The sequence below is a fragment of the Macrotis lagotis genome, chromosome X (genome assembly GCF_037893015.1).
Source record: "Macrotis lagotis isolate mMagLag1 chromosome X, bilby.v1.9.chrom.fasta, whole genome shotgun sequence".
Taxonomy (NCBI): domain Eukaryota; kingdom Metazoa; phylum Chordata; class Mammalia; order Peramelemorphia; family Peramelidae; genus Macrotis; species Macrotis lagotis.
The window spans coordinates 355390983-355418294 of record NC_133666.1 but is presented as its reverse complement, the minus strand read 5'-3'; the positions used below and the strand labels follow the sequence as shown (position 1 = coordinate 355418294).

Sequence of the window (27312 nt, the reverse complement as noted above, 5' to 3'; positions counted from 1 at the left end):
AGGAAGGATTCCAAAAGTTGGGAATTTAGTTGGGACTTAAAGTAAACCACTGAGCTGCTTTCTTAATTATGAAAATAATTTTGATTTTTTAGGATTCCTTGAAAGGGTTTTAGGGACCCTCAGAATCACACGGAAGCTGCTGCTCAAGTACCATCTTATGTTGGAAGGGCTTCCTGACTCTTGCAGCTGCTGGTGTCCTCCCTTCTAAACCACCTTGAATTTAACTACATTGTATGTAGTTGTATTCATTCCCTTTATATTTTGGCCATCTGTATTTCTTCTTCCTCTTCTCTTCTCTTCCATTTCCTCCCCTTTGCCCCTCAGATCAATTAATTGTGAGAACTATTGCTTTATTCTCTGCTCTGGTAACCCTGGTACACAGAAGGCTGTTAATGAGTGCTTGTGAATTGATCACTTGATGATTTGCTCAGTCTAAAGGCCTTATTTGATGTAAAAAGGACTGGGGTCTGAAACCCTGTGCTCTTTCCCTGAGAGTCATGTGACCCTCCTCCTCCTCACTTTCTATCCTCCTGAGACAGAGAAAGTAGAGTGTTCATTTCTGCCTCCTTTCCACAAGTGCCTCAAGACCCCCAAGTGCTCCTTGTCTGGAGCACATGGAAGGTGTGTTCTGTGAGTATGGGATGAACTCTTTTGCTGGCCTAATTATTCTGTCCAGTGCTTTGAAGGTCAAAAAAATGGCACAACTTCCTTAATGGGCAGGACTGAAAACCATTTAAGGTACTAGGTTCGTCTGATTAAATTTAATAACTGCCCTGATAAAACTGAGCCCAGTACAGAGGTACTTGAAGATGTCTGATAGTTGCTATATTAGAGCCAGGGGGGAAAATGTAGGCATTGAAAGCAGTCTCAGTTGATTAATGGTGGAAGCACTTTTCTATGAAACTTTGTTTTTAAAAGCTTAGACTTAGAAACTGTTATATACTTGGGATAAATAATTTTCTCCAGAATGACTAGCCAGTAACATAAGAATGTACCATTTACCTTATTGAAGTTGAAGAATTGTGAAAGGACGAATTTGGGGGACAGTTGCATGTTATCAGGAAACAAAAGTATTATTTCATCCTAAGGTTAGTTTCTCAGTTATCATTAATTCTACCTCCTCCACCCCCTCAGTTTGAAACATAAAAGATGCAGGTATCAGTTCTTTTTTTTTTTTTAACTAAATGCAATATTTCTTGATCTTACTTGCTTCACCGTGGATCTTGCACGGAGACAGGCACACATCTTATATAAGACTTGAATGAATTCCTCTAAATTATTAAATCAGTATATATAAAGGTAAAATTTCAAAGCAAACAATAATTTGACTTAACCCTTTTCCTTTAAATCATTCTCAAAATTTGAACCTTGTTCATAGAAGCATAGTCCTAATAAGTACTCCTTTGTCTAATGGAAATTTGACTGAAATCAAATCTTTCAAAAGAAAAACAGAAAAAGGTTTCATAGGCCTAGGTCATGACTTGATTGAACCTGAAATTTGGGTCTGATTCACTCTATATTACCCTGTGAGCTTCATACATATTTTTGTAGGCTGCCTTTGGGCTGAAAGTGCAACTTGAAATTCAGGCTACCAGAGAAGTAAATCAGCACTAGAGGATATTTATTATGTACCCTTGAAACTTGAAGCTAGTGAATATAGGCTTCCCGTGCAACCATCCCCTCAGAAACTAACCCATTTGTCCCTATCTAAAACTCCACTTTTCTTCCCTGCTGGAGACTTTTCTTTAGTTGAGCCTTCTGTTCTGAAAAAAAAAACTAGTTACTAGTCAAGACCAATGCATAGCTGAGAAGTTTTGAAAGACCAAGTGCCTTTAAGTTGCTTCTTGTTCTGACTCCAACTGTGTTTTCTTTCAGCATGAAGTTCACTAGAGAAAAAAAAAGTTGAGAGCAGAAAGAACACTGCTATTAAAAATGCAATATTTCTGCCATGATTGTAATATATGTTGCCCACAGTGGCAATCAGCCTATACAGTATAGACCTTTCTCCCCTTTCCTCCAGTTAAATTATTATGAAAGGGGACAGAAACACATTCTCAATGGGAGATTGGAAGTAGCAATAGTGTTTGGTGGCGGAATCTCACTGCCTTGTTCTTTCTCTCTCCTGTATCAAATCCTACAACCACACCACACTAATTATCCCCAGAATGGGAGGGGTTGCCATGGTGACTGAGCACTTTTTAAAGCACAGGAATGGTGTTCATTATTGTTCAGTGTCTTTAGCCCTGGGGAAAAGGTCAGTGTGTAGCTGTTGTTTTCCATATGAATTTTGGCCAGAAAGCCAAAGGGAAGGCAATAGAGACTACCTAGAAGAAGGTAAGATGGTAAGTGTTTCTGAGCCTTACATTAGAAGTTGGTAAGAGTAATTTGTTTTAGTTGGGTTTCTTGGTTCTGCAGCCAGATAATTGCAGAACTACTTTGTAGAGTACAAAAAGTAGAATGAAAGAAAAGAGAATTAGTGAGTGGTATATGCCTTTTTTCTTGGTATGAGTCAGGTGTAGAGCCTTTTCCAAGCATGATACTTTATTCCCAAAGAATTTGGATATCAGATTTATTATCTTTATTTTTGAAAGGTTTGTTTGAAATTAAAGTTAATAAAATTATGAGCTTTATGTTTCTGCATCATTTAGTCTTTTAAAAATTGTACTATTTTTGTTATTAAATAGTTTTTATTTAGGTAAATAGCCAATTTAATTTTCTATATAAATAATTTTCTGGTCAAATTAAATTTTCTAGTGAAAACATTAGAAATATATAACCAATTAAACATTTTATAGCTATCTTAAGAAGAAGAGTTTGTTAGACATTATGATTTGATATGTGATATTTGGCATCACAAAATAAGATTCTTTTAAAAAACTGAGTTTGAAAAATCTATTTAGACTCCTAAGTTATAATGATAATTATGTTTCTACTTCTTTCTTTGGTTTATTAAGTCTATTTTAAATAATTTATAGTGAAAATTGTAGGACCAGGACTATTTTCAAGATTTTGCCAGTTACATGACTGTTCTGGTTAAAATGAATTATGTTTGTTGTTTTTGTAAGATAATAACTTTTCTTGGAAATGTAATATTCTACTGATTGAAGAACTTACAATTATTTTATCTGAAACACCAAGACTCGAGGTTTTATTTTTTTATTTATTTTCATTGTCTCTGGAAAAAGTTGTTCGTCTAGTTGTCTAGTTTAAGACAAAGTCAGAATAAGTTTCTGCTTTTTTCATACTTTTTAATGCTGTTTTTTGAGGCTGCCCCATAGTTCTCTTTAGAGAGAGAGTTAATGATGGTGGCAAGATACCAAAGGAATGAAAGGGAAAGGCTGATTAAACAAACAAAACCATTGACTAATACACTGTAAATGTGGCACTTAACTTGCTTGGCTGCCTAGTCTGCTTCATGCTGTAGAAATATTGCTATTTGGTCAGAATTTAGGATGTATTTTAGTAACTGAAAAGATATGGGGAAAAATTTTTAAGGCCTTAAGTTTTAATTTTAAGTCTTTTGGCTTGATTTCTTAGGCCTTTAATTAAATAAACATGTTACTTTCTTCTCTGTATAGATAACTGTAATTAACTTGAGATTAATAGGTAGGTTGGTCACCAGGCCGGAAATTGAGAAATATTTGAATGTCCTTTTTTTCCTCTTTCTGGCCCTCCAACAGATCACTGCTGTGACCCTAGCCATGCAAGATAGATGATTCAATTGGGCCCCAATTTCCTTGTCTATAGTGACAAGGTTAATATTAGGTTGCAGGTACAAAAAAATTAGGTGGTATCCTGATAGCCTCTGAGGTTCTTGAGGAAAATGCTTTGTAAAATAGTCTAATGGTGTCAACCTTATTTAAAGTTTACTCATTTCTCTTTAGATGCCAGATCAGTTTGATCAAGCATTAGTGCTTAACCAGCTTAAATATTCTGGGATGCTAGAGACTGTGAGGATAAGAAAAGCTGGCTTTCCTGTCCGAAGACCCTTTCAGGATTTTTGCAAAAGGTAAATAAGGGTTCTGTGGACTTTTGAAGTACATTGTATCCTATTATTTACAGTGGATTTTGGAGAATGGAAAGTTATTGGAAATTCATTATACTACCTAAACATGAGATTTGCCTCATAGGTATAAAGTACTGATGAAAAATTTGACTCTTCCTGAAGATGTCAAAGGAAAATGCACTGTTCTGCTTCATCATTATGATGACACTAATAGTGAATGGCAGCTTGGAAAAACGAAGGTAAGAGTTATTCTGGTTGTGCCTTATGCTTATAACATCTTTCACATCTTCAAAGTCAGTGTTCTGTTAATTAAAATCCATGAAGATTCCATTATTCTTTTCTCTAAATGTTTACTCTTAAGCTTCATGAGAACAGACATTGTTACTTATCTAAGCTATATATCTTCCCCACCACCCAGCCTAGCGTTCTGCTATTCTGTTTGTTGAAATGGTTGCTTTTATTAAACACACCTAAAAAAGAAAACTCACCCTGTTTTTTCTATACATGATTTCTTATTCATGCCATTTTATTTTATCTCTGCATTTTCATTTCTATATCTGTAAACTGAGTACTACTAGACCCAACTCTGCATGCTAAAAGAACACTAGCAAAGAAATGGTTTGTAATACTTAGGTAAATTCAGTTGACCTATTAAGGTGATTTTTCTTTTGTTGTCAATTTTGAAGCTTATCCATTACTTTGAAACTAGACTATACTAAAAAGAGCCTGCAGAGCTTATTGAAGCTTTTGCATTAATCATTTCGTCTCAAAAAATAAACAGCTAATAAAAATTATATTTATAAGTCACTATGGACATTGTAAATCATTATGTATAAACTAAAAGTTAAATCATTTCTTGTCTGTTGAAAAGTTGAATTGAATTATAGTATCAAATAAAGACTGAATCTGTGTAGATACCATGATACACTGATTGTGAATACTCAGGGAATTGAAATTATTTCATGATGGAGTCTATGTTAAACAAAAATGACTTGTGAAAAGCAATATTGGGATGTGATACAACATGGTTTCTGATGACCTCTGTATTTATAGAGTTATGCAGGATAGAAATAACTGTGATAACTTTTCTTTGCCAACAAGTTGAATTTAAACAGGACCAACCCCCCCCAAAAAAAATTTGATGTTGTATTTGGATATTTGAATGTCTTCAGCAGCTTTCATTTTCTCTCTGTTTTCCATTCCCCCCCCCCAGTCTCCCTGACAACACAGCACCCCTCAGATACCTATGTCTTTCTGCTCTCCAGTCTTCTCCCTGTTACCAAAACAAGAAAAGAATGAGTTATAGAATATTAGAATAATCATATTTTATTTGTAACAAAAATAGAATAGTCCCTGTTCTCAAAGAGCTTTTACCATAATGGAAAAGAGAAATATGTATATTGGAGTGTGCAGGCTATTTAGAAATCAAATACTAGGTAACCCCAAATCTTCTTTCTCTTTATTTATTACATTTTTTTCCCAATCTATTCCCTCATAACTCTTCATGTACTTCAGATTGAATCCTATGTTTTCATTGTGTCATGTAAGCACTAATCTGGATGAATGAGTAGACTAACATGCTTAAAATATTGGAAGACAAAGAATCCCCTTAGCTACAAGAGGTATGAAAAGATTGACTAACTCATATTATTTTCAGATTGTCTGTCATTACCCAAGTGAGTTCCTAGGTCACTTTTTCAGAAAGAAATATTATATCTGTAGTTTGTTTGACACAAATCAATGGAAGGCATTTTTCAGTCAACTATAGTACAAAATACTAAGGAGCCAAAAAAACGATATTGGTCACAGTCCTTGCTTTGTCTTGAGAAGTTTATAAATTCCTTTTAGAGACAAGATTTAGGCAAGTATTAATAGCATTATAGTGATTATATAGTTTTAAGAATTTCAGGCTAAGTAAAAGGGCCATTGTTAAGTATATTAAATCTGGAAAGTTAGTAAAAATAAAGTAACTCTGTGGCTAGATTATGACAAATACAAAATTTGGCAGAGTTCAGGGAGAAAGTAGGACAATAATATTAGCAAAGTCACAGTGGTACAAGATTAATTTTTGTACAGCTTTCATTATTTGGAAGTTTTTATCACATTCAATCTAAATATGTCTCTTCAATTTCTACCCATTCCTAGTTCTTTCTTTTTGGGAACAAGTAAAATAATCTCTCTTCTATATGAAAGTTCTTCAAAAACTAAACATGGCTATCATGTCCCATCTAATGGGTGAATTATGTTTTGGGTATAATAAGGGAGACTATTTACATAGAAGAGTGGGCATACACTGAGGAGTGATGAGTGAGTTTAAAAAAGGGCTTCCAAATTATAAAAATTGTTTTAAATAATTCTTCCCAAGGAGTTGCATAGTTTTACAGAGAGTTGTAGGTAGTTTCATAGATTTAGAAGTAGAAAAGGACTTCAGATTATATATTTCAACATCATGGATGAGGAAACTGAGATCAGAGAGTTTAAGTGACTTGCTTGGGATCAGACTGACAGTGTTAGAAGTTGCCAGGTCTTCAGTCTCCAAACCCATTCCCCTCAACGGAACCATTCTGCACATAGTGACTATTCAGATATCTGTTTTCTAATTCATTCTTTTCATTCTCCACCACTCCACCCATAGTTTCTAAAATAAAATAACTAAATTCTTTCCCACCTGATATACTAAGTTACTATTTTCCTAAGAAATAATAGAAGCATTCATTTTCCTCCAAAACTATTGTCACCAAAGGGATCTTAGAGATCATCTCAAACTATTTCTTTATTTAACAATTATAGAAACAGAAGACAAAGAAGTGAAATGACATCTGTAGAGTGACATTCATCTAGTTAGGGGCACAAATTAGACTAGTCCCTAGTTTTCCTGGTTCTTAATCTAGTTCTCTTTCTTCTATAGCCCTCTACCTTCTAGAAGTAAATTAACCCTCCAAGCTTCAGAACATTAAGTTGTAGTAACAACAAGTTATACTCTTACTGCAGAAACAGTAAGAGTCAGAAACAGGAACATGTAGAGCACAGCAAGTTAGCCAGTATGACTGGTCTGAAGATTCATGAGTGATGAAAAAAGGTAGGAAGGAAACGGGCCACGAAGAACTTTAATGCCCAAAAGTTTGATATTTAATTCTAGAGGCAGTGATGAGCTGGTGGAGGGGTACACTGTCAGAGTTGTTACTTTAGGAAATGCTCTTTGGTATCTGTGTGGAAGATGGATTTGAGAGGGAAGAATTTTGAGACTGGGATACCTGGTAGTATGCTTTTTCAATAATCTGGGTAAAAAGTAATTGAACCAGGCTCATAGCTATGTGAGTAGAGACAATATCATGGACATTGTGAATATAGAAATGACAAGATTTGCAACTTACTTACCATCCATCCAAAGGGCAATTAGAAATGTGGAACTGGTACTCAGGAGAGAAACAAGGGATGGGAAACATCTATATAAATACTGGTCACTCATAAGGTACTAGATTAATTTGTGAACACTTTGATTATTGGAAGTTTTTATCAGATTAAATCTAAATATATCTCTCTGCAATTTCTATCCATTCCTAGTTCTTCCCTCTTGATAACAAGCAAAATAGTCCAATCTCTCTTCTATACAAAAACCCATCAAATTCTATATTTCATCTAGATCTCCTCCAGGTCAAATGCTTCCATTTTCTTCAAATGATCCCCTTTCCATACATTCTCTAGTCCCTTCATCAACCCGGTCACCCTCTTCAGAGTTGTACTTTAGTTTTATACCCTCTTCTGGATGAACTTCAACTTCTTCATTTCTTTTCTAAAATGTGTCATCTCTCAATCCGAAATATTCCATATTTGATCTGTCAGAGTCTAAGGCTAGTAGGGTAATCAACCTGCTTTTTTCTGGACGCTGCCTCTTTTTAATGGGGCTGTTAGATTTGGAGGTTGCCTTTTAATGCTGCAATTTGATACAGTTGTATTTTCATAACGCTAGAAGTCTCAACAAAATCCTTTGATCTTTCTTTACACAAACTATTAACTTAGAGTACACCATCCCCATCTTGTACTTTCTTGACTTTTTTAACACAAATATAGGATTTTACATTTGTCTTTATCAAGTCAAATTTTATTAGATATGACCTATTATTTTAGTCTATTGAAATCTCTTTTTGGATCATGGTAATCATATAACCAAATTCCTTCAAGATCTATAATTCTCTTCTGCCACCTATTCCCCTGCTCTAATATTTCTATAGAATAAAAGTATTTTAGAGTTTAATGGAACCTTACTGATGATGTGATCATATCTTAGTTTTTTGAAGGGGTTACTTGTCATATTTGTTTTCTGATCTTCGAGAAATAAATATACTTAACCTCTTCTACTAGGAAGATCTGACTATTTAGTCAAAGAACTGAGTTTTAATTCTGATTTTTCTATTCTTGAGGGAGTCTATTCACCTTTCTGAGCCTCAGTTTATTCATCTGTAAAATGAGGGTTTAAGATTCTCTCAGGTCTCTTCCAGTTCTCTATTCTTTGACATACTATAGTACTTATACCTATTGTATCAGTTTGGGATAGATGGAAAGCATCCTCTTTGTTAATATAGGGGCTGTTATACCCATTTGACAATAAATCCAGAGGAATCCAAGCTATTTAACCAAAATTTGTTCAGGCTTCATTTCTCTGGGGACTGTGGAGAAACATCATATCTTCAGATTATTTTGGTTTTATTCTCATGGAGAATGTCACATCATCCCCAATCTGGGGCAGAGTTTTGGAAATGTCTGATATAACATTTATAGTTACATTAATTCATGATTAAGTCTCTTACCTAAAACTTAATTTCATTTTATAAAGTTTTCAGTGCTTTGTTTAAAATAAGGTTTTTGTTTTGTTTTACTAAAATTAAAAGAAATTTTAAAAAAGAAAACTCATTGAAATCAGAACCATGACAAATATCAAATATAGTGTGTGATCCTTAATGGAGATAATCCTTTTTTTTTCCTGTAGATTTTTTGTATTTCTTGTTTTCAATTGTAATTTTCAAATCTGTATATGGCATATATTCTTCTCCAATAAACTGTAGGACGTTCTAAGTAAAAACCTTTTATTTTTTACAAATTTTCTGTATTCTCAAAAAAAACCTTTTAAATGAAAAAAGAGGTATTGGGGAGGAGTTTGTTCTGATAATGGATGAATGCCACTTAAAAGGAAATAGACTGGCCAGATTGTTATCTCCATGCTTAACAAAGCTAAAGCTTACTTGTGTGCATACTTATATTTAATTTATGTCCCCTGAAAGAATGTACTTTAAGTTTCTTTTAAACAACTTCTAGAACAAAGCAATGGAAATCAGGCTTAAAGATTCAGGGGCTGGGTATATTGACCAAGAAAATAAGTTGGCATGCTGTCACATTATGAAGAAATCTAATTTTAGTCTAAAATTGTAATAAAGAGACTACTCTTTGGGGAAATACAAACAATTAAACGGACCTATTTATTTTACTTAAGATTTTGTCGTGTGTCTTTTACTTAAATATACTAGATATTTAATCCAATTATATATGAAATGAAACAGCATCCCAATGTTAGAATATTAAAAACTTCTCATATAATGTATTATTTTTAATGTTTCAGGAGAAAATTTAGGGACTTAGTGTGATTTTTGAGGTTTGTTTATATTTTTACTTGAAAGCTATTGAAAGCAGGAAGAAAATGTATTTTAGGGCTTAGTGTACCTCACTATGTGACTCATGGGAGGCACTCAAATTAAGGTCCTGTGTGAGGAAGTTTAGAACTTAATCAAAATTTTTTCTAAAGGCTACAAATTAACCCCTAAATCAAAAGGTAGGGATATATTTCTCCTCTTTTTTTAGGAGAGAAATTTAGGACCTATGAGTTATGCCTTCATTTTGAAAAAAGAAATAAAGAGGAAAATGACATTTATTTGCAGCCATAATATTTGTTCTTCTTTAGAAAAGTTAGGATTCACAGTGTAAAATTTACACTAAACTATCCATGATGCCTAATTTCTTCTACTAGTTAAAGAATATTATTTTTTATTTGATAAGTATACATAATACTTGTTGTCAATGGAGGATTTGTGTTCTTGTCCCCACAGAGTAGGCAACATACTTAGGAATTATCTTCAGGAGTCTTCCCAAGAAGTGTGATGTATCAAAAGTGTTTTCTCTCTTTCGATCACTTACCAGGAATTCATAAACCACTTAGGTGTTTGCTCCAAAAGTCTCTTTTCTAGGATTAAATTCTTAATCTTAAATCATTATGTGAATGCATGCTCTTAGAAAAATAGATATGAACCAGAGTTAGTCATTATCATTTAATAATCATTAATGAATGGAACAACATCAAAACAAATGTTTAGCTAAACATTAGTGACATTTGGGAAAATGACTTTGTGAGAGGATCATTTCCTTTTATTTCCTTACATTAAAAAATGTATCTTTTGCTTCTTATTAAGGATTCAGAAATTTCATATTGTGTATGTGGAACCAAAATATAACTCATTCTATTCCAATAGGTTCTCTTCTCTGATTCTGAGTTATTCCTTGAATTATAACCTGTTTTTCTGGCAGTTTAGTCTTTAGTAGGTCCTGACATCTGACTTTTCTTTGAGCAGGTCTTCCTTCGGGAGTCCTTGGAACAGAAGCTGGAGAAACAGCGGGAAGAGGAGGTCTTTCGAGCAGCCATGGTGATCCGTGCTCATATCCTTGGCTATCTGGCACGGTGTGTGTAACCTGTTAAACCATAATACACAATAAATGCTTTTCCTGCTTTTGTATAACGTTATTGAATAATTATGTGAATTCAATTTAAAATTGCTTTGGGACTCTGAAAGAAACGGTTGAGCAAAGTGAACTTTGTTCCTGCTGCTGTCCTCCTCCCCCAAGCCCCAAGTAATTCCAACCACTGCTCTAATGAGTCATGTGAGTGCAGTCTTGATGAAAACAAGGGAAAAGAGCCCATCGCTGATATTAAAAAAGAAAAAAAAATGACATTAAGTGACTGCTGAAATGTTTTAATTTGCTTACCTAGGTTCATGCATTATGGATTAAAGTCCTAGTAGTACAACCCATCTGTTTACTTTTGTATTTGCTTGGTAACTCAATAGAGGCCTGTTCTGGAGCAGTTTGCATAATGAGGCTGTTTCTTTTCATGTGTATATTAGTTCTGTCCACATATACAGAACAATATGTCACATGAAACACCATGCATTCCTTTTTCCGTAGGACAAAGCTATCCTGCTGTGGTAATTTCTTTTATAGAAGCAGGAGATACATCAAACCTCCTTTCATTTCAGAGTATCTTCTTGTTGAGTCATAAAAAATGTAGCACTAGGTGGCGTACCCTTATTTTGTCAAGATAATGTTAGTTTCCTCACAAAATGGGCCTTGTACTCTGGGCTGGAGTAGAGGAGCAATGGAGAAGGCATCACTATTAATGGAAAGATTGTTGCAAAGCTAGGTGCTTCTTCTATTCTTTGGCCATCCTGAAATCAAAAGCAAACAATTCTCAAGGAAACCTCCATTTCCATGACTCATCTGACCCTCTTTACCATATTGGTTGTTCTTCCTTCAGGAAGCAATACAGAAAGGTCCTTTATCATGTAGTTATAATACAAAAGAACTACAGAGCCTTCCTTGTGAGGAGAAGGTTCCTGGGCCTGAAGAAAGCAGCTGTGGTTCTGCAGAAACAACTGAGGGGCCAAATCGCTCGACGAATTTACAGACAGATGCTAGAAGAGAAACGGATTCAAGAAGAGAAGAGGAGAAAGGAGGAGCAAGAAAGGTGCCATGGGCTTTAGGACTTTGATTTAACTAAAAATCATATTTTAGATTTCGTTCTGAACATCCTTTGGAGCATACATTCAGAGTAAATGTTTCAGATCTTTTTAAAAACAACAATTATAAATCATTCCTCTCTGAATGTGGGTCAGTATGTAAATTTCTTAGACTAGAGTAAGCTTAGTCCTGCCTTGGAGCAGTAGGCCTGTTTTTATTTATTTCTTTTTTGATGGGTTGGAATCAGTTTCTATAATTTCTTCCAAGTGGAGTATTTTTGATAGAAAAAATTTCCCTCAGTGATGCTTGTCACAATCAATAACCTAGAGTGCTGCTGGACCCACTGGAGGGAAAGAAGCTGACCCATGATCATGGGGTTAGGTCAGGGCTTGACATGAGGGAGGTCAGGGCATTTCAAGATAAAAGTTATAACCTTCATTCTTTTAAAAAAAATTTTGATAATTATTACATTATGGTATCTGGGGGTGGGGAGGCAATGAGGGTTAAGTTGAGTTGCCCAGGGTCACATAGCTAGTTTCACTTTGTCTGAGACTTCATTTGAGCCCAGATCTGACTCCAGGGCCTGTGCACTATACACTGGGCGCCACCTAGCTGCCCCAGTTGTCTGGGAAGTTATATTTGTTATGTTCACATTCTTTTTTCTTAACTTTCTAGGGAAAGAGAAAGGAAGAGACAGGAAGCTGAGCTTCTTGCCCAGAAGGTAAAGAATGATTTGACAACTTCCCTGTTTATCTCTTTTCTTGTGTTTTGTTTTTTCACTCCTAACAACTAATCTATTGAATTGTTTTAAAAGGTAACTTGTCCAAATGAGGTCATTATTCTTCTTCAAAATGCCCTTCTCCTAACTTCTGTGCTTTTGTTTATGGTACCACCAATATCCTCACATTCCTTAGACTTGAAATATTGGAGTCAACTTATATTCATTTCTTCTGTCATAAAAATTATTGCCAAATACTTTGGATTCTACCTCAGCAATCTATCTTCCATCTCCCCACTCCTTTTTAATTCTACTGCTGTGATCCTAGTTAAGGCCCTCATTACCTAAAGTGTTGGAATAATCTCTGCCTAATCCCCTTGTCTCCAGTGTGTCCTCTTTCCAACCTGTTCTTTGCACCAGTACGGTATTATTCTTTGCAAAATACAGGTCTTACACATTGTATCTCTGAACAGAAATTTTCAATAATTCCTCATTGCTGACTTTATAAACCATAGATCCCTTGGCCTAGCATTCAAAACAGTGTGCACAGATAGCCAAAATGGAAAAGTGTCTATTCTTTAATCTTATTCTACCTTTTTTTAAAACTCCTTTTGTGAATAGTCTTGCATTCCTGTTCTTACCTTAAAACACCCCTAGTCCCTTGTTTCTTCATTTCTTCCAGGGATATATATTACATGCCTTCAAAGATACATTATGGAATTCATAAGCATTTATGAAGATCCTACTATATACTCCACATTGCTAAGGGCTGGTGGCTAGAAAAAAAAGGAAAGACAGCCCTGTACTTGGAGCTCACTATCTTATGGGAGAGACAACATATGAAAACAACTATATACATATTAGCTTAATGCAAGATAAATTTCCTACAGAGGAATGGCTATAAAGGAATTAGGACCTGCTTCCTCTAGCAATGGGCTTTTAGTTGAGATCAAGAAAACTAGGAAAATGAATATTCCAAATATGGAAGACGACCAATAAAAATATCCTTCAGCCAAGAGATGGAATGCTTTGTTAAAGCCTGGATTGAAGAGTATGTGCAGGGGAAGAACATGTTGAGTTTTAGTAGAAAGATGGGGAAAAAGCACAGGTTTTGAAATACTTTGAACAGCAAACAGAATTTTATATTTGATCCTGGAGATGATGTGAAGCCACTGCTGTTTGACTAGGGACAGATTTCCATGTTTGACATGGTCATGTTCATGCTTAAGAAAAACCACTTTGACATTGAGCATGGGATGGTCTGGAATAGGGAGAGATTTGTAACATGTAGACTCCACTATCAGTCTATTGTCATAGTTTAGATGTAGGAAATGAGCACGTGCAACAGGGTAGTGGCAGCATCAGGGAAATGGGGAGTTGGGTGGAAGGGTTATTCATGAGATATATTTGAGAGATACAAAGGTTAAACTAGCAGGTCTTTGTGTCCAATTGGACAAATGGAGGTGGTGGTAGCCAGAGACAGTGAGGAGTCAAAGTTGAACTGATTTCACAGCCTGGGGAATAGAAGGATGGTGAATGCCCTTGAGAGTTAAAAGGAACCTTGGAAACCTGCCACCTTTATTCAAGGACTTCAATTAGCCTAACACATATAAAATTAGTTCTGATTATCACTAAGTATAGATTATCTTTCCTCACCTAAATCTATCCTAACTTCTCTGTTCCTTTGCTTATATTATTATAATTTGCACTGGTTATTTGCTTATTTTTCATTGTGTCTCTGCCTTACTGTAAGCTCTTTTGGAGACAGGGATCGCAATCATCAGGCATCTTTGTATCCTTATATGAAGTGAGCACTGAATTGATAATGTGCTCAATTCTTAGAATTGAAATCAGTCAACAAATAGAAGAAAGTGACGTCAATAAAAATGTTACATGGGACTTTCCTCCAGGTTTTTTTTAAATCAGGAAAAACTTTGTATTTTTGAGTTTCTCATTATGAATTTCATTTAATTTACACCATTCAATGAAATGTTTCACTTTAGATCCTCACTGCATATGATAAAATGTAACGGCACCTCATCACTTCATGATATTGAACTATACTGAAGTCTTGCATTTCCCTTCTGAATAGGCTGAAGAGGCAAGGAGACTGAGAGAACTAGAAGCCCTTCAGAAGGAAGAACAGCTGAAAATGGAGATGGAGAAGCAGAAGGAAAACAAGCAAGTGGAAGAGATCTTACGCCTGGAGAAGGAGATAGAGGATCTCCAGCGGGTGAAGGAGCGGCAGGAGCTCTCTTTGACAGAGGCTTCCTTGCAAAGACTGCAGCAGCTGCGGGACCAGGAGCTCCGGAGGCTGGAAGATGAAGCCTGCCGAGCAGCCCAGGAGTTCCTGGAGTCCCTCAACTTCGATGAGATCGATGAATGTGTCAGGAATATTGAGAGGTCCCTCTCTGTGGGCAGCAGCTTTTCTGCTGGGCTCAGTGAACTGGCCGACAATGCCTGCGGGGAAAAGCCCAGTTTCAACTTCAGCCAGCCGTACCCTGAAGAGGAGGTGGATGAGGGCTTCGAGGCTGATGATGATGCCTTTAAAGATTCGCCCAACCCAAGTGAGCATGGCCATTCTGACCAGAGAACCAGCGGCATCCGCACCAGCGATGATTCCTCAGAGGAGGATCCATACATGAATGAAACAGTGGTGCCTACAAGCCCTAGCGCCGACAGCACTGTCCTGTTGACCCCCTCTGTCCATGACTCTGCGAGTCTCCACAACTCGTCAAGTGGGGAGTCTACCTACTGCATGCCCCAGAACTCTGGGGACCTTATTGCCCCAGATGGTGACTACGACTACGACCAGGATGACTATGAAGACGGGGCCATCACTTCAGGCAGCAGTGTGACCTTTTCCAACTCTCACAGTAGCCAGTGGTCCCCTGATTATCGCTGCTCTGTGGGGACATACAATAGTTCTGGAGCCTATCGTTTTAGTTCAGAGGGAGCCCAGTCCTCAGTGAGTCCCTCTTGCTTCTGTTTTGTAATTACTAAGTGCAGAGTTTTGAAATTTTTCCACTTTCTCAACCCACCCATGCACCAATTTCTTTAGGTCAAATAATACAAAATTGACAAAGATTCAAAATTCATTATTTACCTAACAATAATAAGTTCTTAAAGCCTTTAATTTTTCAAAGAGGATGTTCATTAGCAAATAGAAGCCTTTGATAATGACTTCTGTATGTAGCTACATGCACATCTATTACTAAATTTTGCCTGAAGCCTAATAAAACTGGCACATATGTTTACTTGGAGCTTGAGCAATGTCAGCCAGGGCTTTTGTAGTAAGTTAGGAAATGAGATACCTTCATTCAGCACCAGAATTGCCAATGGCACATAGGGAAAAGTTTGGAAGAGTTACTTCACATTTCACTCAATAGAATAATATTTCTAATGTTAAAAAGACAAGAAATGGGCTGTAACTACTCTAGTTTTTATTGCTTTGTCAACTTCTTTTCTTAATTAGATTGGTTAATAATATGATTTCTTCCCCTTCCCTTAGTCCTCATCTTATACTAAGTTCATGAATTAAGTTCCTCCTACATTTTATTGCCTGTCTTAAATATATTCATCTCTTAAAGATCTTTAAATGTTTTTAGCATAGTAACTTAAGATAAATTAACTTTTAAATTAATTTAAGTATCATTTTATCCTTTAAACAGCAAGATTGTATTATGTTTATATTAAGATAGACAACCTCCAGATTATATGAAATCAGTCTGTATGTTCTAGAATAGTTCAACAAATTACCTGAATTCAGAATGTTGATACCCATTTTAACTTTATTATAAACACTTGTCCCTACTTAATATGTGTACATTGATGAATGTCAAAAAAAAAAAGTTGTCCTTCACATGGACCTATCATCATGATTTTGTTCACGCATACTTTTATGCTTGAGTTTTGATACCTTCCATCTTTCTGCAGTTTGAAGACAGTGAAGAAGACTTTGATTCTAGATTTGATACAGATGATGAACTTTCTTATAGAAGAGACTCGGTCTATAGTTGTGTCAGCCTGCCATACTTCCACAGCTTTCTGTATATGAAAGGTATGTTTCGGGTCACCCAAATTCTATGATTTAGAATAGAGCAGTAGATTGCCCAGCTGGGATGGTGACTTGCCTTCATTGTATAAGACCTGAATTCTCCCTTCTCCCTGTCAGGAGGTGGTTTCTAGAGTCTTCTACTCAGGTCAATACTGAAATCTTTCTCATCAGTCTCAGAGACAGACAGACAGACAGACAGACACACACACACACACACACACACACACACACACACAAAATTTCTTGGAGGCCAGGTGCATTGATTATTAGTATTTTCCTTTTTCTCACAGGTGGACAAAGGAGTAAAGAGCTGGGTGTGGCAGCTGTGGGTAGTAGAAAGGGCATGCCCTGATTACTTAAATGACTTTGCTGCACCCATATCAGTCACCTTTGTGAGGCCCTGGTGGGATTTTGGTCTTGAGGATGCCTTACAGACAGTTTTTTGAATTCACTGTTAAGGAATTACCAAATATTTTTGCTCACATTTTTTATGAATGTTTGCTACAAGGTGGGAGGTCATTTGCAGAGATCACTTCTCTCTTAAATAGAAGTAAAACAGAAATACTTTTAGAAAAGTGTACTAAAAGGACAAGAAAGGTGAGGTGAACTCCTTGCGCTGTCACAGAATCACTAGGAAGCAGAGGGTGGGGGCTGAGGCCTAAAAGAACTAGGAAGAAGACACAGTATGAAAAGAAACCTCACTTAGACTTCACCCCAATCAGAGTACTGTCCTTCAGAATCTAATTGGAGTGAAACTTATCAAGTTAAAAGACCTGTTGTTCAGTTATTTCAGTCATAAGCCCCTTTGGGGGTTTCTTGGCAAAGATACTGAAGTAACTTGCCATTTCTTTTTTCAGCTCGTTTTAGAAATGTGAAGACAAGGCAAAGAGGGTTCAGTGACATGCCCAGGAGCTCACAGCTAGTATGTCTTAAGGCTAGATTTGAACTCAGGAGGTGGAGTCGTTCTGATTCCAAACTTGCACAGTTTCTACTGTGCCACCTAGCTGCCTTTGATAGGTGAAAGTAAGTTTAAAATGTGGTGGCATTGCAGAATTGGTCCTCTATCAGTATAATTTTCCAGGGCCTAAAGCTTTAAAGTATTTAGTCTTCTCTTTAAAAGAGAAAACAAACTGTTTATTAATTTCTCTTGTCTATCTGTTGTATTTCTTCCACTTGTTTTCCCTCATTCGCTATTCTCCTTTTTTTCCCCCACTTACTTTTCATTTATCATTTTCCCCATTCATTTTTTTATTTTGCTCTCTCTTCCTATTTCTCTTTCCCTTTCTTCCCCTTTTCTTCTTTCCTTCTCTTCCTTTTTTCTCTTCAATTTTTATTATTGATTCTCTTTTGTTTTTTTTGGGGGGGGGCTTCTTTTTTCATCTCTCTCCTTCATCTTTTTTCTCTTTACTTCTACTTTCCACTTTTCTCTTTTCTACTCCAGTATAGAACCTGCCATTTCCCTATTCTTTGATCTCTCTTTTTTAATTCCTCTCTTTGATTATATTTCCTTTATTCACTTTAATTTTCACACTAACACTTCAGATAAGTATGTGCTCTTCAAAGTCTTTCATTCCTAATTTTATCCCGTCACACTAGCATGGGCACAACTAACCTCATACCAGATTTGATTCAAGGAGATACCTTCCTATCCCTTCCAACCCTGGTATCATATGTCATGGAAAATTTAGAACTTTAGAGGTGTGTCACAGAATGAAAAAAATTGGAAAGCTCTGCTAACCAACTGACCTAATAAGTCACAAACTCTCTGAAGGACAGCTATAATTAAAAATGACTAACAGTATTATAGCAAGCCTAAAAAATCCTTGTCAGGGCTCTATGCCATTCTAAAGGCACCTGGAGATTCTCTAGTTGTGGTTCTGATTATTCCCATTTTACAAAATAGAATCAGCATGACTGAGAATATAGTATGCAGCTTTTATGTGTTTGTCAATGAGACTAGATTGCCCATGATATAATTTTTTATTTTGCATAGTCAAGTTAAAATAATTGGAAGCAAAGAGAAGGCAAGATAAATAAAGCTTTAAAACTATCAGTAATCAAGAAAAGAACACTTGGAAATCTGATCTCCTTTCACAGTGAAGCAGTGATATTTCTTCAGTACATCAATTCTTTAAAAGAGAAAAGGAAAAAAATGTTTTAAAGAAACAGTTGATAACAAAATCACAGTGCTTCAATCCTACTCTCTTTTGACATTAAATTTTATCAGCAAAGTTACTTATTGAAAATGTATCCATGAGCAGCTAGGTGGTACAGTGGATAGAGCATCCAGGCCTGGAGTCAGGAGGACCTGAGTTCAAATGTGACTTCAGACACTTAATAATTACCTAGCTGTGTGACCTTGGGCATGTCACTTAACCCCACTGCCTTACAAAAACCAAAAAAGGAAAAAAGAAAAGAAAATGTGTCCAATTAGGAGAATAATTATGACTTCACCTTTGTTTTATGTCATATGTGTACATATTAAATATCAAGGGAGAAAGAATTCCTAGAGATGGGAAATACATTAACATCAGAAGCACTAATAATTTAGTGTTATTACTTAATCTGAAAGCCACTTTGCATTCCATTTAGGAGGAAGTTGTATTAGGTACTTTAAATTTTATGTTAGTTCATAATAACCTTTATACTTCTATTTTAAAAAATGATAAATTTTATTATCTACTTAATACAATTACTTCTGGATCTACATCTGAGATAGCTATAGTTATTCCATAAGAAAAATGAGTCTCATATTTATTTCTAATACCACTTATTTGCTTTTGGTAGGAAACAGTTCTTTAGCTTGGCATTTTCCTAGATTCCTCTTTTAGATAAGTACAAGATACTTTGATTGAGTTGCCATTTAGTTAGTTTGTCGTGGGCCTTAATTTGAACAGTGTCTTCCTATAGTTATCACCCAAACACAACTGGGAGATACTCTTCCCCCTTTTCCATTATGGAATTCTCTTTAAAAATGGCCAACCAATAGTTAATTAACTGTAGAAAATCCAAATTTTATATGTATTTTACATTTTTATATTTTTACATTTTACATCTCATTTTTATGTATCTTTAAAAAGTTTTAAGTGAGAAAGAAGGGAATTTATTTTATTTTCATTCATTATCAGAAAAACAAGTGTACCTATCTTATATTTAATCATTGGGCTGTGTTCTTCAATATATTCAATAAAATAAATCAGGAAGGGGCAGCTAGGTGGTGCAGTGGACAGAGCGCCAGCATGCTGGCCCTGGAGTCAGGAGTAGCTGAGTTCAAATCCTGCCTCAGACACTTAATAATAAGGCTGTGTGGCCTTGGGCAAGCCACTTAACCCCATTTGCCTTGTAAAAAACCTAAAAAAAATAAACTAATAAATCAGGAAAAATGACCATAAAGCTTTTACCCTTGTTGATTTAAGAATTTATAGAGCTGAGAGAGAATTATTTCTTTAGGATAGAAGAAGTTTCTTAGTGTTACTAATTCAATCAAATAAGCTTTTTTAAAAAAATTATTTATTTTGAATTTTATAATTTTCCCCCTAATCTCACTTCCCTCCCCTCCACCTCCCACAGAAGGTAGTCTGTTAGTCTTTGCATTGTTTACATGGTATACATTTATCTAATTTGAATATGATGAGAGAGAAATCATATCCTTAAGGAAAAAAAATAAAGTATGAGAGATAGCAAAATTATATAATAAGATATTGTTCTTTTTTTTAAATTAAAGGTAACAGTTTGGTCTTTGTTCAAACTCACGCTTCTTTCTCTAGCTACAGATGCTATTCTCCATTGCACATATCCCTAAATTGTGCCTGACTGTTGCACTGATGGAATGAACAAGTCCATTAAGATTGTTCATCAACCCCATGTTGCTGTTAGAGGGTGTACAATGTTCTTCTGGTCCTGCTCAGCATCAGTTCATGCAGATCCTTCCAGGCTTTCCCAAATTCCCATCCTTCCTGATTTCTAATAGTGTTCCATAAGGCACATACACCACAATTTGTTCAGCCATTCTCCAATTTATGGACATTCACTCAATTTCCAATTCTTTGCCACCACAAATGGGGCTGCTATGAATATTTTTGTACAAGTGATGTTTTTACCCTTTTTCATAATCTCTTCAGGATATAGGCCCAGTAGTAGTATTGCTGGTTCAAAGGGTAGGCACAGTTTTGTTACTCTTTGGGCATAATTCCAAGTTGCTCTCTAGGAAGGTTGGATGAGTTCACAGCCCCACCAACATAAATAAGCTTTTTTTAAAGCAATATTAAAACAATATTTACTTTACTAGGCACTTTGGATAGAGGCAAAAAATGTAAAGGGTTTTATGAATCTTAAATTGAAATGTAAATGTAAATTTGAAAGACATTTCAGCAAATTTATCTTAGCTCTATGTTTTATTCCCACTAACCAAACTATAATTGAGTTATAATTAGTATCAATACTGATTAAACCTGCCCTTGGATTTTGCTAAAAGCTGTATTTTGTAACATAAATCATTTACCTAACAAATAAGAAGAAATTTCTGAGAGAAACATTTGTCTTTTTTTTTCAAAAGCTATGCAGATGTATGTTTTGTTTATATAAGTTTTTACCAAATTTCAATATTGATTCCAACTTCCTCAGAAAGTAACTTCTTTTAAGAAAAAAGTGGGGTGGCTAGGTTGCCCAGTGGATAGAGCACCGGCCCTGGAGTCAGGAGTACCTGAGTTCAAATCCAGCCTCAGATACTTAATAATTACCTAGCTGTGTGGCCTTGGCCACTTAACTCCATTTGCCTTGCAAAAACCTAAAAAGAAAAGAAGTAGAGGGGACTGGAAAAATATCTTAAATTGTCGTTCTGGGGAAAATCTGTAAAATCTGTGGAAATTGCAAAAAAGCATGAACTAATGCAGAAATCCATGTAACATTCAAAGATTTTTCTTCGACATACAGAACAGCATCTGTGACACAGTTCAGCTCCTCTTCCACACCATGCTTTGTGTTTATAGCAAAACTGATAGGGCAGATAGAACAGCTAGGAGGTACAATGGGTAGAAATGCTGGGTCTGGATTCAGAAAGACATCTTCCTGAGTTCAGTCTAGCCTCAGACATTTACTAGCTATGGAAAAGTCACTTAACCCTGTTTGCCTCAGTTTCCTTATCTGTCAAATGAGCTGGAGGAATGAAATGGAAAACCACTCCAGTATCTTTGCCAAGAAAACCCCTATCGGAGACACAAGAACTTAAGACATGTAAACATCATCATTATCATCACGTCACAGGAAAGAAAGATTTGAAGTCTCATTGTATAGTCTAACCTATTTAATAAAACAGTCTGAGTTCACCAGAAATCCTGGTATCCTGTAAAATTCAACTAAATATTGTTTTGTGATTGCCCATCCCTAGGCTATTATTTGATTCACCACAGGTTTGTTTGGGAAGAGTTATATATATGATTAAAAAAACAAACAAACTTGGGCTGAAACAAGATGCTCTTATTATTTTTAAGGCACAACCTAGTATGTTTACAATCCAGCTTTATTTTACTCTACTTTTTTCTTAACTTGTCTCTGCCCTTTGGGGAACAGGAGGCTTGATGAACTCATGGAAACGTCGATGGTGTGTCCTCAAGGATGAGACCTTTTTGTGGTTCCGCTCCAAGCAAGAGGCCCTTAAACAGGGCTGGCTGCACAAAAAAGGTGGCGGATCATCCACGCTGTCCAGGAGGAACTGGAAGAAGCGCTGGTTTGTCCTCCGGCAGTCTAAACTAATGTACTTTGAAAATGACAGTGAGGAGAAGTTAAAGGGCACAATTGAAGTCCGTACTGCCAAGTATGTTATTGAACATAATCTTTTCATAAACCAGTGTTTAAATTATGTATACCATTAATGAGTACAGTCTTTTATTATTTTTTATAAGTTCTTAACCATTTACACATGGTGGGCATCAATAAATAGTAATAACAATAGAGGTCTCTGACATGCATGTGATTCTGACTTCTAATATTCTTCTAAAATTTCCATGGAAACTTGGGCATGATTTTTTTAAACTGAACTTAATTCAATGGACTAGATCTTTATTTAAGGACCCCTGCTGTTCTTATTAGCAGATTATGCTTTCATGGATAGCCTTGGAAAGAAGTTATCATCTGTGCATAACTATATTTAATAGACTTTTTGTAGTCACAATTAGCCATTTGACTCTCAATTAAAAGACAAAGACTAGTCAGTTGGACTTGTAATTAGCCAACTTGAAATAGAATTAGTTGCACTCAGAAATAATGGTGTGAATAAGTGGATCAATTGGGTTGAGGATCTTTTTAACAATTTCATCCTTCAGCATATCACTTTCAGAACCTCCAGGCTGACAAAAGCTTGACTACTGATTGCTAAATTGAGAGGGAACTGGACCACCTGAAGATATTTTCAGAATAAATCCATTTTCTTACTCGGCTTCCCATATGAAATCAGTAGTCCTTTGACTGCTTCACCACCTTGTTCTATCACCTTCCATCTTTCTCCCTGAAGGAAAGATAATTGGACCCCCTATTTCTACCGCAAAGGATCCTTCCCAAGAAAAAGTTTTACAGATTGAGAAAAGTTTTTTTTTTCCATTTAATAAGCACTAGTTTTATTCAGAGTAGGTTGCCTGGAGTGCAGCATGGTTCAGCCTACTTTAAAAAAATGTTTCTTTTTCCAGCCTTCCATGATATCTTAAAGTCTCACCATAAGTAACTATTTCTGATACAGTCATTGCTTCCAGAAAAACCTTTATTGAAATGCATATATTGTTACTTAGGCAACCAGTATCTATTAACTCATCAGGTTTTTACCATGATCATATTAATTAGCAAACCATCCTATAGAGAGTTGGTTCCTAAGGAATAAGATAGAGAAAAGTGTTTCTATAGAGGGGAAGCAGGGGTAGAAAAGAGACCTCTCCACTTGAGGGGAGCCTAAGACACCAAAGAAATAGTCACTGAGGAGAGCTGGAAAAGCACCAGAGACAGATTACACCAACTTCCCAGTTTTGCTTAGGACTTGCCTGTGACTGCTTTTGTTTCCTGGGCTACCAGAATGATCTTACTACATTGTCCTAGTTCAACCCTGAAACAGCATGGAACTGTAGACAGAGGATTGGATCTGGAGCAAAATCTGTATTTGAATCATGCCCTAGGAATTTGCTAGCATTGAGACCTTGGACAATTCATGTATCCTCCCTTGGGCTCATTTGCCCCATTTGTAAAATGGTAATTATAGGCCATAGCTCCAGAGGTGTTGCAAGGATCAAATGAGATCATATTATCACTATTGCCTTTGCTAAGGTAAGGAATATGTCCTTAGAAATCATGGAGTAGGAGTGAGCTCTTTTGGGAGGGAATCTCCTTAAGATGAAATAAAAAATTTTGCCACCTTATCACAGCCCCTAATCCTCAACATCTACACCTTCCATAGGAGCAGAGTGGGATTGTATATGTCTTTCACTCACTATATTGGAACAAATCAGTACCCGAAAATTATCATGTACATACCATAGTATGAATTGTGAATTTGTTATTTTTATTTCTAAGACATCAGAAATAAGCATGACTAACTATAAAATGTCTTGAAATGATCATTTCCAACTCATACTTTCATTAAATATTATTAACATTGCAGTGCTCCTGATTTAAAATCAGTTTCATGTTTTCATTTCAGAGAGATCATAGATAACACCAGCAAAGAGAATGGAATAGATATTATTATGACTGACAGAGTATTCCATCTGATTGCTGAATCCCCAGAAGATGCCAGGTGAGAAGTCTGAATTATTGCTTTGTTTCTATGAGATCCCTGATAATTTGGAATCATTGTTGTCATATGGATTACTTTTTCTAATAGTCATAGAAAAGTGTTTAGTTGAGTCAATGTTTAATTGGACTTGAGGAAATTGAACACGAGACAAAAGACATGAATTTTCACGTCTGGGAAAGTCAACACTGGGCAAAGGTATGCAAGAAAGCAAGCTACCCCTTCTCTATCTTGGTATGAAACAAGGGGGCAACTTTTACTTGCTTTCAGATGAGGAAGATAAGGGTTACTATAAAGGGATAGATTTACACAGTACATATAAATTATGATAACTAAGGTGAATTTTAACATCTTATTTTCATGTTATTGCAACAGTTAGAGAAGGTGGGAAAAAGTTAGGTGTTATTGGTAGTGTGTTACAACAACCACAGTAGTAGAAACCTTCACACTTAGACTTTTAGGAGGCACCTTTGAAAGGCTGGGCTTCACCATTGACTGATTTAGCATATGCCAAAGGGGTCAACCTGTGAACTTGGTTTTTTCCTTATTCTTTTTAAAATTGTATTTCAATATAATTTTATTTTCTTAGGAATATTTTGTCTTTTATTTTGTGCATTTTAAACATTCTGACCCAACTGCCAAAAGGGTCCATGACATAGACTCCTGACAACTTCAAAGACTTTTGTTTTTAACCAGCTAGATAATTTCTGTAAAAAAAGTTTTGATCATTTCAAAATAAAAGTTTTCTAAAAACAAAGAATAAGATAGTATGAGTGCTGCTATTTAGAAATGAATTGTCCTTTCAAGGTGTTTTCTGAATTACATTAAAAATAAATATGGTCCTGATAAATAAAGATCCAAAATTGTCATGCTTATAATTCCTAAGGATAACATCCCCTGGCCTACATTTTTCCTCCCTTTTACTTGAAAATGATTTCAGTAAGTGTGACAAGTTCTCAGAGTCTCATCCTACCACTTGCCCTTTTAAAAAATCTTGAGTTGACATAGCACCATGGCAGCAGCCATGAAGGGAAAGGACAGAAGGGGGGGAAGTCTTCCCATGGGAATAGACTCTAACTTCAGTTAGATCCATAAATTATACATAAAACAGAAAAGCAAACCAACTTGGAATTATGGTCCTGTAATTCCATTTCATGGCCCTGGAGACTGCATGTGGTTTCTTGTGGATAACAAAAATGACCACAACTCCTCAGTGGAATTATAGCCCCTGCCCTTGGCAACTTTCCCTTGTTTGCTTTGTACCATATTGAATCAGCTAAATTTAACCTTGTGGATGTTTCATCCAAGTGCTTTCTTTCTCCCACTGACCAGTGCATAGAATAGTTGTTGTTCAGCACTTTTCAAGTCCCAAATTATATTTGATTAAGAGTAAAAAAAAAAATATATGGGTAATTTGAACAGTGTCTTCTCCAGAGGCTATGAAAGAACAATACGTTCCCTTGTCATCTTGAATTTTTGAAAATATTCATCTAATTGCTTAAAACTGAAATGCATATGTGTTTTCCTACATTTGTGTAAAAGCATTTGGAGCATTGTAAATAAATTATTTGGAAATTTTGTCCCTTGGTTAGTTCAGAAATTCATTGAGTTAATTATTGTTACAAGCTTATGTCTTCTGAGACTTCATGCTCCTAGTCAAGTATCTTTCCTTTAGGAAATATCAGTGAAGATTCTTTCATTTTATCCCTTTGTGTCTGTTTATCGCTAATATTTTTCATTTCTTTACATATTTGTTGATATTTTTACATAAAAATATAAATGTACGTATTCTATAATACTCCCTTAAATTCTTTTAGCATTGACTTTCTGCATCACTTGGATGACACTACGCATTTACTGGCTTGTTTTATCATAATTTCTCTTTTACCCTCTCACCACCCACCCCCCAAGTAAATTAAACTAGATAGCACTTTGGTAAAGGGTCCCATATTTATATTCCTGGATTTTTTTGTTTGTTTTGTTTTTAAGGTACTGATAACCTTTTATTTTGACAGAACAGATAGTGCCCATCAAACACCTTTAAACACCCCCACAGCCTCTTAACTCAATGGAACAAACTGATTGTAAGGCTCAGATCCCTTTTTGCTTTTGATGATAATTTAAGCAGAAAAACATTTTAAAGCTGAACCTGTTCTAAGGAACTTTTGTGTTATAACATAACATTAGAGATGTGCTTTCAACCAACCCAATAATTTTATATTTCTAACAGTATTAGGGTAAAGTAATTTGACTCACTTGACTAAAATATATCTTGTCAGGATAACTCATGGCCTGGGAGTGATACAATTTTGCTAAATAGTTATCCTGAGGGAATATTTCTGAACACTTAAAAGATACTCGGTATCCCCATTCCATCCTTACATATTACAAAGATATTCATTTGTGTTGCTATATTTTTGTACTCATTTTCTTTTTTATTACTCATTTTTAAAGAAAATCCAATAAATATATTTGATAAAAAAAATTTTCAGTGGAATGACTAAGAAAATGTTTTACCAAGTTTACTAATTATGTAAGATTATCATGTGGTTTGGTTTTGTTTTGCTGTGTATTTCCTGCTATATTGAATAATCTCTATTGGATGGGTGGGGGAGTGGGAAGAGGGAAGTCTCAACCTCCTGCAATTGTGGCTATGGGGGCCTAAAAGCCATTGATTATATTTTTTAGTGCTCCTGAACACAAAAACAAGCCATAAAACATAAATTGTTGCTGGTGATTTTCTATGTTACATAGAAATAGAAATAAAAATCAGAGGCCCCTTCCAAGAAGTTGCTTCTAGTTCAACCTTTTTATAAATTCAGAGTTTGACCTTTCTTTTTAAAAAAATGACACCCACTCTTTCCTTCTTACAGTCACTGGTTCAGTGTGCTGAGTCAGGTCCACGCATCCACAGACCAGGAGATTCGGGAAATGCATGATGAGCAAGCAAATCCCCAAAATGCAGTGGTGAGTGAAAAGTT

At 35.7% G+C, this 27312-nt stretch overlaps 1 protein-coding gene across 1 annotated transcript in view; it reads left to right on the top strand.

The window, feature by feature from the left end:
• Positions 1-27312, top strand: part of MYO10 (myosin X) — a 242145-nt gene that overhangs the window by 193098 nt on the left and 21735 nt on the right. The window contains exons 20-29 of the mRNA XM_074200421.1: positions 3885-4009; positions 4131-4245; positions 10624-10730; positions 11583-11792; positions 12461-12506; positions 14596-15471; positions 16440-16563; positions 22129-22372; positions 24239-24334; positions 27205-27298. Coding sequence (XP_074056522.1) covers positions 3885-4009; positions 4131-4245; positions 10624-10730; positions 11583-11792; positions 12461-12506; positions 14596-15471; positions 16440-16563; positions 22129-22372; positions 24239-24334; positions 27205-27298 — 2037 coding nt within the window. The remainder of the gene's footprint in view (positions 1-3884; positions 4010-4130; positions 4246-10623; positions 10731-11582; positions 11793-12460; positions 12507-14595; positions 15472-16439; positions 16564-22128; positions 22373-24238; positions 24335-27204; positions 27299-27312) is intronic.